The 15,343-nt window shown below is 46.4% G+C and overlaps 6 protein-coding genes across 6 annotated transcripts; 2 read left to right on the top strand and 4 right to left on the bottom strand.

The window, feature by feature from the left end:
- Positions 1-1,060: 1,060 nt before the first annotated feature.
- On the bottom strand, positions 1,061-2,668 carry KUCA_T00004071001 (uncharacterized protein; the record flags this gene model as incomplete). The annotated part of the gene is made up of 1 exon (XM_022600768.1): positions 1,061-2,668. The coding sequence occupies one exon, from the start codon at positions 2,666-2,668 to the stop codon at positions 1,061-1,063; it is 1,608 nt and encodes a 535-aa protein (XP_022460081.1).
- A 1,417-nt stretch (positions 2,669-4,085) lies between these two features.
- Positions 4,086-6,989, top strand: KUCA_T00004070001 (uncharacterized protein; the record flags this gene model as incomplete). Its single annotated transcript, XM_022600767.1, has 1 exon — positions 4,086-6,989. One exon carries the CDS (start codon positions 4,086-4,088, stop codon positions 6,987-6,989), a length of 2,904 nt encoding a protein of 967 aa, XP_022460080.1.
- Positions 6,990-7,061: 72 nt separating this feature from the next.
- On the bottom strand, positions 7,062-8,465 carry KUCA_T00004069001 (uncharacterized protein; the record flags this gene model as incomplete). Its single annotated transcript, XM_022600766.1, has 1 exon — positions 7,062-8,465. The coding sequence occupies one exon, from the start codon at positions 8,463-8,465 to the stop codon at positions 7,062-7,064; it is 1,404 nt and encodes a 467-aa protein (XP_022460079.1).
- A 216-nt stretch (positions 8,466-8,681) lies between these two features.
- Positions 8,682-12,209, bottom strand: KUCA_T00004068001 (uncharacterized protein; the record flags this gene model as incomplete). Its single annotated transcript, XM_022600765.1, has 1 exon — positions 8,682-12,209. The coding sequence occupies one exon, from the start codon at positions 12,207-12,209 to the stop codon at positions 8,682-8,684; it is 3,528 nt and encodes a 1,175-aa protein (XP_022460078.1).
- Positions 12,210-13,033: 824 nt separating this feature from the next.
- KUCA_T00004067001 (uncharacterized protein) lies at positions 13,034-14,227 on the top strand (the record flags this gene model as incomplete). The annotated part of the gene is made up of 1 exon (XM_022600764.1): positions 13,034-14,227. The coding sequence occupies one exon, from the start codon at positions 13,034-13,036 to the stop codon at positions 14,225-14,227; it is 1,194 nt and encodes a 397-aa protein (XP_022460077.1).
- Positions 14,228-14,447: 220 nt separating this feature from the next.
- KUCA_T00004066001 (uncharacterized protein) lies at positions 14,448-15,335 on the bottom strand (the record flags this gene model as incomplete). Its single annotated transcript, XM_022600762.1, has 1 exon — positions 14,448-15,335. One exon carries the CDS (start codon positions 15,333-15,335, stop codon positions 14,448-14,450), a length of 888 nt encoding a protein of 295 aa, XP_022460076.1.
- Between the last annotated feature and the right edge of the window lie 8 nt (positions 15,336-15,343).

The raw sequence follows: 15,343 nt of genomic DNA, 5'->3' as shown, positions 1-15,343 counted from the left end.
GTAAAAAAATTTTAATCAGTCAACAACTTGTATGCGACATGTTTTGTAAGTTACTTAATTTTTGAGGCTAAGATGGGAAATATGGCACTAGATAATTTGGCAACTTTTTTGTAAAAAATAGAATATTTCAATAAACCGGCTAGTCAAGAAAATGGCAGAATACGGGTCAGAAGGGGGTGCTGGTTTGCAGCAGGTATTATTTAAGCACACTAAATTAAATGCATGAGAGCTACTGCAGTTATAGTTCAAAAAAGTCTAAAAAGGGTTAAATTACAAGATTAGCAAATTTGAAATAATTTTAGTAATATTGAAACATATCCTTCAAAGACGAAAGAAATGCAAATGGTGCGCTGTATCATGGGAAACCCGAGAGATGCACAGAGAATCTATAAATAGTGTAGTAGAACACACTCAAGTGTTGGCTCAAGTGATGGCAAGAAGACTGCAAACGGAAACAACGGTATTTGGACCTCCAAAAAGGTGCAGAAAATTTGATTGCATGGCAACCATGTAGAATTGTCTTTTTTGATCTTTTTGTGCAATTTTTGTAGTCCTTGGTTTGCCTCTATTGAGGAGTCCTTTCGGAACGTAAGCGTGAGAATGCATAGGCGTCACATGGACAGCCGTTCATCATGTAAATCAAATAAATGGAAGAAGCAACAAGAAAATGAATAAGAAAAACGCGTGGAGTACTCCGAAACCAAATGATGAATCAAGAAAATGGAGGAAGGCTTTTTGTCACATCTGAAGATGATAAGCAGCACCGAGCCGAGATGATCCTGCAAGACGACTGCGAATAGGTGATTTCCGAGAAAATGATAAAAGTCGAGAAGTGAACCCAGAGGATGGTGTTGACCAAAACGAACCGTTCAGCAATGGAAAGATGAACCAATGCGATAGAAATGAAAGCGTGAGAAACGGTTGCCAACTGGTGTTTTTTGAGTGAATGATGGAACCAAGAAACGAAGGAGTCGTTGAAAACGCAGAGACAATGTTGAGTAGAGTGTTCTTTCTGAACATAACGTACAACTGTCCGAGCTGCAATGAGATCTGATTAGATCTAGAAGAAAAGGGCAGAGATAAAGACCAAAGCTCCAAGAAGGGCTCCTGAGGCTGGCGACTTGAAGGCGGCACCTGCGGAAAGAGTTGAAACTGCGGCAGCAGACGAGGAAGCAGACGAAGTAGCTGAGCTAGCCTCTGCACTAGAAGTGGACTCTGCGGACACAGTCTTTTTAGAAAAGGTACTCTTAGAGCCGCCAGTTACAACAGTTGCAGTAGCCTCAACACTGCTGGTGACCTCTACAGTAGAGGCTGAGGCAGATGGAGATTCGGAGGTGACCGTCAAAGTAGTTCCACGGGAGTTCAAGAAGGAGACTTCCTCAGTTGATGTTGCAGAAACGGTGACAGCCTTCGTTGGAGTGACCTCGGCATAAGTCACAGTGTTCTCCTTCAGTTTGTGAACAGTAAGAGGACAGAAAGTGGTGTAGACGATGACGATGTCTTCAGAGGTGGTTGTAACCTCGGTGACACCAGTAGTCTTGGAAACATCAGCAGCGTCCTCATAAACCGTGGTAGTACCGGCAGTAACCGTGACTGTGTCAGTATAGGTCACCACGACGATGTTGGTGGGGGTAGGTTGAACGTAGACAGTAGTGGTGTACGTGTAAACCGACAGAGGACAGTAAGTGGTGTAAACGGTAACGATGTCCTCAATGGTTGTAGTGACCTCGTCGTAACCGGTCGTTACTGGCCCAGCAGTGCACTTACCATCAGCACACGAGGTAATCGTCAAAGTAGTAGTTCCAGCTGGAGTGGCAGTCACAGTGATAGTCTTAACGTCGGTGACAGTTGGTCCAACCCATGGAGTGTACGTCTTAGTGTGCGGCTTGCCTGTAAGAGGACAGTAGGTGGTGTAAGTGGTGAACACTCCACCTGGAGCTGTCTCGGTAACAGTGGTGACACCGGTTGGAACCGTTATCTCCGAGCACGCACCACCTGGACAGGAAGTGATGGTGACGATTGTGGTTGATGGGGTTTCTGTAGTGACCACGGTAATAGTTGAGGACGCACTTGGAATTGAGGGCACACTTGGAGTTGAGGGCACGCTTGGAATTGTAGAAGAAGACTTAGAAGTAGTAGTAGCGCCACTTGTAATAGCGGAACTAGATGATTCCTCAACTTTTGCCACAGCGCTCAACTCATACGTCACAATCTCTCTCTTAAACAGCTTGGAAACCTCACCATAGTAAACGGTCAAGGTGAACGCACCGAGGAAAGCAGTGGCACCTTCAACAGTAGAAGTGGCTGGGATAGTAATCTCCAAATCCTCGTCTTCGTAACCGTAAATTTCAATATCGGTAAAAGTGGACGAGCCATCGTTGACCAAGTCAAGGTCCTCGCTGATCGACAAGTCCGAGGTGTTGAAGAGGTAGTTGGTGGAAGAAACACCGACAACGGTAATCTCTGTGTATGGACCAAGACTTGCTGGGACAGTAATAACCCAGACTGGATTTCCATCCTCAACATAACCAACAATTGTGGGAGTGGGTGGATTATTTGGTACGGAAACGTTGGAATAAGTGAATCCAGGGGGAGGAGCAGCTCTTGCAAAGCCTGCAAAAAAAGACAGGACTGCAAGCAGACCGAAGAATCCCGTTTGTCTCAGCATTTCAAGATGCAGTTTATGAGAAAGGGAATGCCTGGGGGTATGATGGGTTGTAGGGTGAGGAAAGGAAGAAGAGAAGGGAAAAAAGCAGTTCAAAAAGGGGTACGACTTTCTGTATATACTCTAGCTGCAAAAGGACTGAACTCTACGTTGCGACCATCTTCTCTCGAAATGTGTATTTGCTTCAGTTGAAAGGGGTGACGACACGGCAAAGAAGTCGGTTCGTGTGGCATATACATGCAAGTCTTCCGCATGAGTACTAAAACGAGTACACGTTTATGCTGTTTTATCACCTCATTTTCACTTTAGATCTCTTTTTGGGTGTGTTTACATGCATGTACATGCACGATGTGATGCACTGCAGATCTTAATTTTGTCACCACACGCTTTACCAGCGATTTTAGCGCGATATATTTGCTTGAATTAAGCAGAAAAAATTAGACGTACATATGGTTAAGACCGGTGACGAGTATAAACCTGAGTCTAAAAACAAGTCTTATTTGAAAAAATCTGCCAAAGCCTTCGCTCTATTCGGGAGAAGGTTTTGTAAGAAAAACGAACGCGGTTGACGTAGAATGTGTATCTTTTGTTTATGCGTCCACGTCGAAAGTCCAAACACGGTTTGCCACGAATATTCCGACATGTGGAACGGCTGCCCATGATGGGGTTTAATCAATATGATCGATATGCATCAGCCATCGCGATGGCTATTGGAAAGTTTCATGAAAGGAAGGGGGGACCGTGAAATGTGTGCGTTGTGCGCGTTTAGTGGTTCGCACACGTAAAGAGATCAATAGTGCGATTTGCTTAAACCATAATTTAGAGTAAACACGACTCATCGAAACGAGCATTACCCTACTTCTTCACCTCACAAATGGTTCGTGCGCCCTCAACTCCTGCATTGGGAAATCTTTTACGGGCGCACCTAAAAGGGCAAGTAAATCCACTACTGGGCCAAGACGCCTGGTCACCGGCCCTATGTGAGACCCATTACAGGCCTCGTTTGCAATGGGGAAAGGTAAGATTTTTCCTCAAAACCTTTCAAATCTAGATCAAATATGACCCAGACAATGCGTATATGGTTACTACCGTCTATCAGCCCCAGTCCCCGCAACTTTCAGCTTTTCCAGCGACCTTTCCAACGTCTCACGATCTTGGAAACTTTCCAATTGAGTAGTACACTCCAGAGATAAGGACTGATGGAGCCGGATTCGTAAGGCCTAACAAGACAAGACCGGGAATTGTCTCCAGCCGTAGTTGCACCGAAGCGATGACTGTGTGGTGAAACTGGGATCCATCTGATCAGTGCGCGTGGTTTCAATTAAGCTGCTGAGGCTAGAACTATATCGTGAGCTTCCACGCATTAGAAACAAAAATTGTGCTTGTTCTCGGGTACCACTGAGCACAACGTCGCCAGACGATGAGTGCTGTTGAGTCGGTCATGCCTCCGGACGAGCCCCGGAGAAAACGAAGGAAATACAGCAGAAACGGGTGTCGTGAATGCAAGAGACGAAAGCTAAAATGTGATGAGGGAAAACCCAGTTGCTGGCAATGCGAGCATCTCAACAAGGAGTGCACTTATGTGAAGGTGATCAAGTTTGATAAGTCGAGAAGTTTCACAGTAACTAATGAAAGCTCAGAGGGAATTCTTTCTGTGAACGAGGATTTGACAGTTGGATCAGGAGTAGCGATGTCGCAAAATCCTAGCCTACAGGAATCCTCCAAAGGAGCTGCACCCAAATCGCGAGTGCATAATAGCAGACCTGCCATGGTCAATGTGCCGAGGTCAGAAAGCTCAGCAGGCTCACCTCCAGTGAAACAGCCGATTTTTCTGCCCAGGACTTCCAATACCGACCAGTTCGTACCTGAACCATCTACTTTTCAGTACAACTCGTTGGACGTGGACACTGCTCTCTTCAACGATGCTTCGTTACTAATCAACGACCTCAACGATTTAATCTACATGAACATGCCATATCCCGGTGGGACAGGTGTGGCTGGGTCCACACAGTCTGATTCGTCGCTTTCCCCAGCAAGTTACTCGGTCCATTCTGTTGAAGAACTGGCCAACTCAGAATACGTCAAGAGTCTTACACAGACCTTGCAGAACGACTTCGGCGGAGCTTCCGCAGCAGCAACTCCAATTGGAAACTTCAATGGCCAAATTGGAGGCCCTGGCATGGATTCATTCTACAAAGCAAGCAACGCCAAGAATGGGTTCTACCCAGAAACATATCAGTACTCGCATAGATCTCCAGCAGTCGACATATCCACTCCAATGGGACCACCAAGAACGCCTAATTACACGACGGAGAACGAAGCCTCCAGTGCTGTTCAACTTGAAAGGGATATGGATCTGAAATTGAGAAAAGTATTGGCAGCATTTCCCAAGTCGGCACTGCCAAAGGGATCCCCCGATAGTTGGGAGTATCTGGTCACTTTGAACAATTCCATCTCGCCAAACGATCTTGTTGCTCTTGCAAACTATTTTGAATGGTCTACCTCGTCATCTCACATACATTACATGAAGATATTCATCACAAAGATCCACATGAATTGTTTGCCGTTCACCACTTCCTTTCTGCATAACTCCTTCATCAACTGCTTTCTTCTCCAGGCCAAAAGATCACCACATTTGTTGTTTGCAATGTTGGCTATGGCAGCAAGATATGAATATTATCAGTGTACCCATGCTGACCAGGATCCAAACATGCTTCTTAAAAACAGAAAGGAAGCCAAGTTTCACAACAAGATTCGTTCCTATTATCTCTCTTCGTGTTTGAAGGCACTGGATTCAATCCTGGATGATAAGGAACAGATTTTGCAAAATGTGGAGAGTTTGTTGCTCACCATCTTGATTCTGGCTTCAGATTACTCTGCCTCAAGAGGTTCACAATGGAGAGCACATCTAAGAGGTGCCAAGGACCTCCTGATCAAGTACTGTCGTTTCAAGCCGATGATCCTGGACCTGGCGATTGCCAAAGTGTGGTTCTACTCCATGGAATCTTTAGCAGGGTTGACAGTTCCATCAGGTGGAACAATTCATGGGTTTGATGAACTGGGAGAGTTCTTAGAGATGGGTGCTTATGGAAGCGTTGGCCACACCTTGAGGTATTATGGAATAGCTATAGATGGTCACCATGTCGGGGAACTTGGGGCCTATATCGACAATTCGAGCAGACCAAATACCGCATATAATATCTATCTCGGTTTCAATGACGATGTCATAGATATCATCAGAGAGTTGATCTTGGTGATCGAGTCAACCAGATGGATTGAGGAGAACAAAAAGGACCCCACTGCCATTCCCCATCCTTTTGTGAAGGAGAGGATTAATTCAAAAGGACAAGCAACCAGCACCCATATTCTCAATATAATGCAGCTCATATTGAAGGCGCGCAGTTTCGAGATTGTGACTAATGTGTCTCCATACAGAGTACCCTTGACCTCCAACTGCCACCCTCACTTCAACGGACCCAAGAACGCCCACGTGCCACCATCACTGCTTCTTCACAGAACCCACCCAAAGATGAGGAGTGAAAATGAGTCAGAAAACTGGTTTTCCTGGTACGATCTGTCACAGCAACTATACATTGACGCTTCGTATCTGAGATTATTGGTTTCCAAGAACACTTTTGGCCACTCCATCGACAACCCCTTGGTGCAAGATGTGGTTACAAGGATGCTGGAGGGGTTATCTTCCATGGTAAAGTTTGATAATGAGGCCATCAGCAAGGCGGACGAGACCAGACTAAACGCACATTATAATGGCAAGGAACAACTAGACAGCAGCCCGTTTACCGAATGCGGTGACAAAACTAATGGCACGCCATCTGCAGATGCACAGGATCTTGAAAAAGATGACAAACATGATGAAGACTCGTCTTTGTCAGAAGATGAGCCCATGTCGCCTTCTGTTAAGTTGGAGGAGGGACCCACGAAGAGCGGAGTGGAGTTCATGGCCGGCGAGGAGATGGACGACGAAGAGGACGAGTCCAAGCTGAACATCGTGAAAGAAGCGTCCCTTTCGAGTCACCCCAACAGAAACAAGATGCTAAATTTCGACAAGTACATGTACTATCAGTTCGACAACCGTATCATCATGATCCACTGGCCTCTATTCGTGTGTGGCTTGTGCTGTGTCAAGGCTCAGGATAAGGCTATAATAGAATGTTGCTTCAAGGCATTCATAAGACTTGGTGTTGGAAGCGGAGAGATAACTTTGAGGAAGCTGAAGAAGCTCTGGAGACAACAGAAGAAAGGCCTTGTGAAAAGAACTCACGATGTGTTCGTTGATGATAAGGATTCGTTACCATTTACATGAAGTGTCAGCATACTTAATAATAGTACAATGCGGTATAGTATACAAATGATCAATCTATTCACAGAAAGGCGTCTAGTCTACAAGCTCTTTCGTCCTGGCATTGTCCTTCTCCTCGGCCCAAAATCTCCTTCCTTCCATCATCTCTTCAAAATCGCTCTGTTTGGATAGTCTTTCAAGAACCTGCTCCTCTTCCTCGACAGAAAGACCTTGGATGTCCGGGGGAATTTCACTCATACTCACACTAGGAGCTCCACCAAGATACCTAATGCTTTCCAGCAACTGTATCCTCAGGTTTTCGAGGTACTTCTTCGTGTTCTTGTTATCGATTCTATCACCCAGGTTGGGATGCAGCGAATAGTCCGGCTGGAAAAAGGACCTGAATGGCAGCTGGTCAGGCAGTCTTGATTGGAGCTTCACATCCGTCATGACACTTGTCTCATAGCACCATAGTCTACTCACATTTCTGGGTGTATATCCGCCTCCTCCCAGTACCAACAACGGAATTCCAAACGTCTTGATGAACTTCACGCATTCACCGTGGGCCTTGATGTTCAGATTGAAAACTCCCAGTCTATCTCCTCCCAGCGAATCTGCTCCACATTGCTGGACAATACACGTCGGCTGAAACGAATTTATCAGCGGCTCCATCACCGACTTGAATAGGCGGATGTAAGACTCGTCGTCTATACCGTCTCTCAAGGGCACATTCAGCGCGAAATGCTTGCCCTTGCCCACACCAGTCTCGTCATAGTTCCCTGTTCCCGGGAAGAATTCACCATTGTATTTGTGGAAACTCACAGTCATCACACGGTCCGTTAGATAGAAGGCATCCTGTACTCCATCCCCGTGGTGAATGTCTATGTCTATGTATAGCACCCTCGGATGGACTCGCAAAAGGTTCAGAATCGACAGAACAATATCGTTCACGTAACAAAAACCACTTGGTTCGTATTTCTTCGCATGGTGCAGCCCTCCCGACCAATTAATGGCAATATCACTCGTACCTGCTATGAGTTTCCTGGAGGCATCCAAAGAGGCACCTGCGTAGATGGTGGAATAGTCGTACATTCCATCAAAAACGGGACAGTCGTCTCCAATATTGAACTTTTTGAGCAAGTTTGTATATTTTGCAGCATTGTCCGGCGTAACAGTCTGCAGGAAATTCACGTAATCCTCCGCATGGAACTCCAAAAGCTCTTCTTTTGTAGCCCTTCTGGTCTTGTAGAGATCCATTCGTTCGTGAAGCTTATATGCCACTACCAGATGGTCCGTAAGCATCAATCTAAAGGGCTTCATTGGATGTCTCACTCCATAATGATACTGTGGAACCTCTGGGTTGTAATGGTACGAGACATGAGGATTGAATGATGAGTTGAAGTTCGAGGCAATAGGTTCATACAAGGGCGTATGCTTTTGGGTCTTGGAGTCTGAGTAGAAAGTCACCCCGGCATCAAAGCCGCCGTAATCAGAGGGCATTTCCTTGCGTGGTTCGAGAGAAGTGATGGTTCCCTTATGGGTTTTAATGAAAAGAGCGTACGAGAGGCTAGCTTCAGCGGTTTTGTAGATTTCGTGTCTTACTCAAAAAACGAACATGCTGCATGCATACAGGCCTTTGTTAAGCTTCTACTACTTGTAACCACAATTAATCCTCAATTCCTAATAATCATTAAATAAAGCAAAAGCAAACCCGTGTCACACTATCGGGAGCGAATTGAACCGATCCGCAAACATCTCCTCGAACCTCTCTTTGCCGTACACAAACTTACCCATGGCGGACCTCAAGAACTCGGCCACGATGGTCGACTCCCAATACTCTTCATTAACCATATTGAACTTGTTCGCGAGAACCAGAACCATCAGAGCTAGAAGAAGAGGAAACCAGAAGAAAAGCAACCTTTTATCGGTCGAGACCGGTTTTCTGGCCGATGTGCTGAGAAGATTGTAGATCATGTCATCCTTGGAAGCATCCTCGATTGAAGAATCCAATGTCTCGGAAGAAACGAGTTCGCTCAAACCTTCCATGGAGACTGTGTCCTCCGTTTTAGGTGCACCACCAAATAGTGACTTGAACGAGGCACCCTGTGGGAATAAATCATCGTAAGTGGGTAGATCTTCCTCCACCTCTTCATCCACTTCTTGATCACCCTGACTAGCTGGCTGCTTGAAAGCCTTGGTCATGGTCTTCCACAATCTCGAGCTCATCGCAATTTTGTTGACAGGCTGAGGCTTGAAGTCCTCGACTGTAGCGTTCATAGGCGATGGGGAAGCCTCTTCGGTGACTGAAACATCGTCCGAAGAGTAATCGCTCAGATTGTTTTCCTCATCTGCGAACTCACTATCGTCATCATAACCGTCTTCATCGTATGGATCCACTGAGACTTCCGAGTCGAGGTCACTTTCTCTTCCACTTGCCGACCGGTTCTCGGCATCTTGAATCATCCTAGACACGTGCCATCTCATACCATTATCGTTTTCGCTCGAGAACAATGAACCAACTGAATCGTTGGACATGCGTCTGTTGAGTTCCCTGAACTGGCGATCTTCGGAGTCTTCTGTTTCATTTTCAGACACAGGACAGTAATATCCGAGCAAATCCAGAACATTGGAGTCTGCTATGTCTCTGATGGTGACGTGAGGACTCAGCTTCGTCGTCAGCTTGGCCTTACACTTTATCAACACCTTGATGATCTCGCGTTGACCATTGAGCAAAGCCAAGTGCAGTGGAGTCAAATCATTTCCATCTCTGTAATCCACTCTGGATCCACGGTTGATCAAGAACAATACCAATTGATAATAACCCTTCATCGAAGCCAAATGCAAAAGAGTCTGGCCCTCAGTGGTACAGATTGCCCAGTTTGGAGTTGCAACTGGCGAGTTAGGAAGATCAATCAGTGCCAAAAATTTCAGCAAAACTTCTTCTTCTCCCAAGTTGGACTGCGAGAGCTTCTGAACAGCGGTGGTTGCCTGTTCAAGCCATTCATCATTGACACTTTCCTGAGGTGCAACAGAACCACCGGCATCTGCAGCAGTGGTAGAAACAGGGGAGCTATTAGCAGAGTTACTGTTTCCAATGATTCTCTTAGCGATGTTCTTGGCATCCTCTAGTTTACCGTTCATCTTCAACCCCACGATTTGCAGTGCAAGCTCAATCAACTGTCTGTCGGTATCATCCAAGTAGGTAAAGATCTGTTGAGGAGTAGCACCGCTCAGCGCCAATTCTCTATCTAGAGATGAGGTGTCTTCAGCTTCTTCCAAGACATCAGCCCTGGTACCGTCCTCATTTTCTTCTGAGAAGGTCACCAAAACTTGACCAGCCTGGGAAGCAGGCGGCAGGTATGTTACCATGGTGGATTCAGACCAACAGTGTGTGGCTAGTGCCATGTTTGCTCCAAACTTTACCGTCAAACCGGGACGGAAGTTGCATCCGAGCAGTGTCACTTCGATTCCACCTCTGATTGGACCCTGAGCAGGAATGATCCTTTGAATTGCTGGGGCATCAGTTGCTGTTGATTGCTGGACCGATTGTGGCACCGAGGTGCTAACCTGTCTTCTCTGTTTACTGGCAAAGGACGCGGAAGAAAGACCGGTAACCGAGGTGCTGCGATCTGGAGTAGTTGTAAAGACGCTGGTCGATGAGCTAAATTGGAGGTGTGGAGAGAGGGCATCACTGGAAGTCGGCGAGATAGGCTCCTTGCGAGAGACCGAGGTATTCGCACCGCTGGAAGACACAGAATCGTTTCTGATGGCCCGTTGCTGAGACACACTGTCATAGTAAGTTCCGGTCGACTCAGGAGACCACGGTCTCTTCTGCCTTTTGCTAGGCCGCACCATTCCGTTGCTCTGTGGCATCTCCGATGTGGAAGATTCGTCAATAGACGTAGGCGACAGAGGGCGTGACTCGGTGGCTTGCTTCGAAGCGAACTTGTCCTTTCCAGAAGAGCTGTTGTACTGTTTGTCAGAGACATTGGTCGAGCCTTTCGAGCCAACGGCCTTCTTGCGATCCATGATCATCACCGAATTGGAGAAAGTTCTTCCAAGAACTTCACCTTTGTAATTTTTGAGAACAAACAACAGCCTGAATCCATCAGGTTCAGAGTGGTGACGACAGTAGCAGATGATACGAGACATTATTTCGATGGACTTCTCGCTTGGAACATCTGAGGCTTCATAACCTGTAGGGCGAGGAAAGGAGATAATCTCCTTGCAATTGAAGATCACAGCCCTCTTTGGCTCGCTCACGGACCAATTCAGACCATCCTCAATGTTCCCGGTCTTCCTCCTTCCGGCTCTTTTCATCTCACGTCTCAAGCATCTCACACAAGCATTGCAGCCCTTGAGGCCCTGTGGTACATAATCTGGAGTTCCCGCGGTTGAATCTGGAGTCATGCCCTCGTAGGTGGCACCTGATGATGTCACATAAGTGTCGAGATACAGAAGATGCGGCTGCATACTCTCTGGAACCGGCGCACTCAAACAAAGCTTGGATTTGGCAATGGTGTCGCTTGGGAGATGAATCAGAAATTGTGGCGGAGCAGGCGAAACTGTGAGACGTAACTTTATCTGAGTCTCAACTCTGGAATATGAAGGAAAATCACTGATGTTCAGTTGATACGGCAGCGACTCCTCGTCCACGGCGAAATACTCAGGTGGAATCGAAGCTGTGAGCTCCGAAGCGAAATCGAGGCCATTTTCTGGTGATAACGAGTTGGGCTTGGTAGCGCCAAACTTCAGCTTCATCAGCTCGTTTCGCGATTGTTCGTACAGCGCAAACTCCTCTGACTGCATGCCACCACGATCAACGGTGTTGGCTTTTCTGTTCTCGTTGTATTCCTGTTCATTTGAATCGTCGTTCTTGAACACCTGCAATAAATCGAACCCGGGGTGCGAGATCTCCGGCGTTATGGGCTCCTCGTGCTGGTTAATCCCACTATTGCTAGAGTTTATATCATCTTCCTCTCCCGGTATCCCGAGCATAGCATCGTCCTCTATGTACGAGTTGAAAGGGTACTCGCCTTTGACGGAGCCAAACATGTCGTTTTCGGTCTGAGGGGCGGGGAAAGTATCAAATACCCCATCCCCTTCACCAGACTGGACATTCTGAGAGAGAGACTCATAGAACCTCGAATCCAAAAATTCATCTAGAAGTTCATCTTCTTCCTTCACATTCGATGGGGCTAGTTGTTCCGGGAATATCCCGTCAAACGCCTGAACGTTCGTCATGGCCAAAACTTGTGGTTTGACGGTTCAGCGTTGAGTGGAACGTCTCTATAGGCGTGGAGGAACTTGCTTGAAACCAGCTGTCTCCAGACAACTAGGATCTTACCTGTATCACAAAAAAATCACCAAAGATATAGCCCTTGAATAACTCGCCTGAAATCACAATCCACAACGAAATAAGCGTGCTGGTTACTTTGTGTCTAACCAAGGCGCCCAAGGGACAAAAAAAAGCGAGAAAATCAACCTTTGTGTTCAAACGCAGGAACAAGGCGTTTAATCTAGAGATTGGGGCAATAAATGAGCTAAGATTGGCTTTTTCCAAAGATAATCTGTAGAACAAAGGAAAAATAAATAGACGTGAAACCGCTCGCCTTCGTGGTTGTTGCTTTGATGCTGTTGGCAAAGCTTAAGTGACGGAAGTGGACTACGACTCAAGCGGAAATGCGGGTAGTGTACCGCCTTGAAACTGACTCCTTCCGAGACGTGTCAAGTTGAAAGCCTGAGAACTGGTGATCTATTATGTTGAGCTGGTATGTTGACTCCAGTTTATGTCAGCTGATGGACTCAACTACTACACGTCATTCGCCCAACTGTTGAGCCACTTCCACCGGTGTTGCCACTGTCCTGAACAGGGCTGTGAAGCCCAACAATGACATGGCCTCCACTGCCCGCGAATTCGGGACAAAGGGAAGCGAATCCCGAACAAGCAAACAATTTAGTGTACCGCACAATGTTAAAAATTATTTTTTTTCTATATGAGAAGATAAGGCTGAAAAGTCTTGTTAGGTACTAGTTGACTTTGACTTTGACCAGGCAAAATAACAGGCATGACAGAACAAGTCCAGTTTAGAATAATAGTCGGCTCTTACGAGCACAACTTATTATGCCTTTCGTTGATTCTCCCTACTGGCCAGAACACATCCGAAGCAGTCTTCCAGCCGATTTTCCATTTCCAGGCACATTCGCTCAGCATCAAGGCCATTGACGTTGCCAAGAGATACCTAGTGACCGGTTCAAATGACGAACATATCAAGATCTACGATCTACAGAAGAGAAAGGAGCTGGGAACGCTTCTTGAACACAACGGTACCATCACCGTGCTGAGGTTCTCGAAGGAGAATAGAGGACTAGAGAAAGAAGAGGAGGACTCTGAAAAACGTGTTGTTCACAAGGACGGCAAATGGCTTCTTTCTGCTTCTGAAGACGGCAGAATTGTGATTTGGGGTACCAAAGACTGGGAGAAGTTTGGAGTGTTGAAGGGACACACTAAGAGAATCAACGACCTTTCGATCCATCCCACCGGAAGAATTGCCGTGAGTGTTTCTGATGACATGACCGTGAGACTATGGAATCTCATGACTGCGAAGAAGGCCTCTGTGTTGAAGCTGAAGGGTAGAGACACTCTTGGCCAGGCAGGCGAGTTTGTGAGGTTTTCCGCTGATGGTGAGCACTTTGTGGTTGGTTTGCTGAATAAGATCTTTTTCTATGAGACGAGGCAAGCCAAGATCTTGAAGACGTTCAACTTCACCAAGAGTCTGATGCGCATGGACCTTGAGGTGGTGAATGGGATTGAGTATCTTATCACTGCCCACAATGACGGAACCGTACAGTTCTTCAAATTCGCGATTGATGATCTCAAGGAGGAGCCTGATTTCAAGCTCCAGGGCCATGCGACCAGAGTGAAAGACTTTAGCATTTATCACAGTGGAAACAACTCTTATCTGGTATCTGTTTCGTCTGATGGAAAGATCGTGGTGTGGGATCTACAGACCAAAGAGCAAGTTGCAGTCTATGACTCTGGTGAAAGATTGAACGTGTGTTGCGTTGTCGAAGAGAGTGTGGAGAAGCCCGAGACCATGAGAAAGCTTGTGGAGCAAGCTGATACCAATTACAGCGAACATGAGAGCGATTACGAGAGCGATGGAGAGCGTCTGAAGGAGATGATGAAATCAAAGAAGAGTAAGAAGAGCAAGAAGGGAAAGAAGAAGCGCGATAAGCAGATTACAGTGGAGATCAAATAGCAAGCCAACGACGAGAGTGATCGAGTGGATAAACTAAGTACAGTGCAATCCGAATGAGATTCTAATAGTGGATCACAGACAAGTTGCAGTATAATTCAGATGAATATGAACAGATCAATGAATATTATTCGAATGAGATGAAAGAACACTGGGGATATCAATGAGTATCAGATCAAGATTATTCTGGGTCAACCATCAAGTTATCACCGTATCCAGCCGCTTAAATAGACTGCAACTTGATGTCATCACCTTTGTAAATTGTCTGGGTAGCCTCCCATTTTTCACCAGGCTTCAACTCCACAAAGTCGTGAACATGGCCAGGCTCGATACACAGCATATTGTGGTAACCTGACTTGGGCTCGAAATCGCCCATTCCACCCGACTTGGCGATCCATGGATTCCAGACAACCACATCAGGAAGATTTTCTCTCCTTACATTGTGCACCACTTTCCCAAGTTCAATTACCTGTAAGAGCTTTTCGGTGCTGACCTCCTTGTAGATACGGTCGGTTTCTTCGGAGAAGGTGATGGCAGGGGCCTTTTCCTCGTATGTCTCCTTCAACAATTGATCGTAGCAAGTTTCTCCGGGCAAATTGTTGACCAAAGTATCCTCGATCTCGTTGATGCCCAGGTAAGTGTGGAAAAGCCAGTTGAACTTCCATGCGTGCTTATCGGTGTTCTCAACCTCGATCTTGGTGCTGAGCGAATCTGGCTTGAGTTCAACCGAAAAAATCAGGGTGAAATCATTATCACCATTGTCCCACTTGGAGTATACTTCTTTGTTAGCCTCGGCCGGACTGAGGGCAAATTGGACAGTCAATGGCTCGGACTTAGTGACGCCCAAGAACTCCCAGGTGGAGTTTCTGGCGAATCCGTGCTGTGGAAGATCGGCAAAACCTTCTGCTGAAGATTTACCGAAAACTGGGAAGACCAATGGAATTCCACCTCTCACGGGCTTGGAACCATCCAGCTTGGCAGCAGTGGAAGTCCAAAGCTGTTCTTTACCAGCAATCGTCCATGAGATGACCGTTGCTCCGTATTTGAGAATTTCCACCTTGGCGGAGGGCAGTGATAGAACCACTGTGGAACCTGTATCTTCAGCAGACATAGTGGAAT

Source organism: Kuraishia capsulata, genomic scaffold (genome assembly GCF_000576695.1).
Source record: "Kuraishia capsulata CBS 1993 genomic scaffold, Kuraishia_capsulata_scaffold_5, whole genome shotgun sequence".
Lineage (NCBI taxonomy): Eukaryota > Fungi > Ascomycota > Pichiomycetes > Pichiales > Pichiaceae > Kuraishia > Kuraishia capsulata.
The sequence above is the reverse complement of the archived record's forward strand: the minus strand, read 5'-3'. Positions and strand labels throughout refer to the sequence as shown.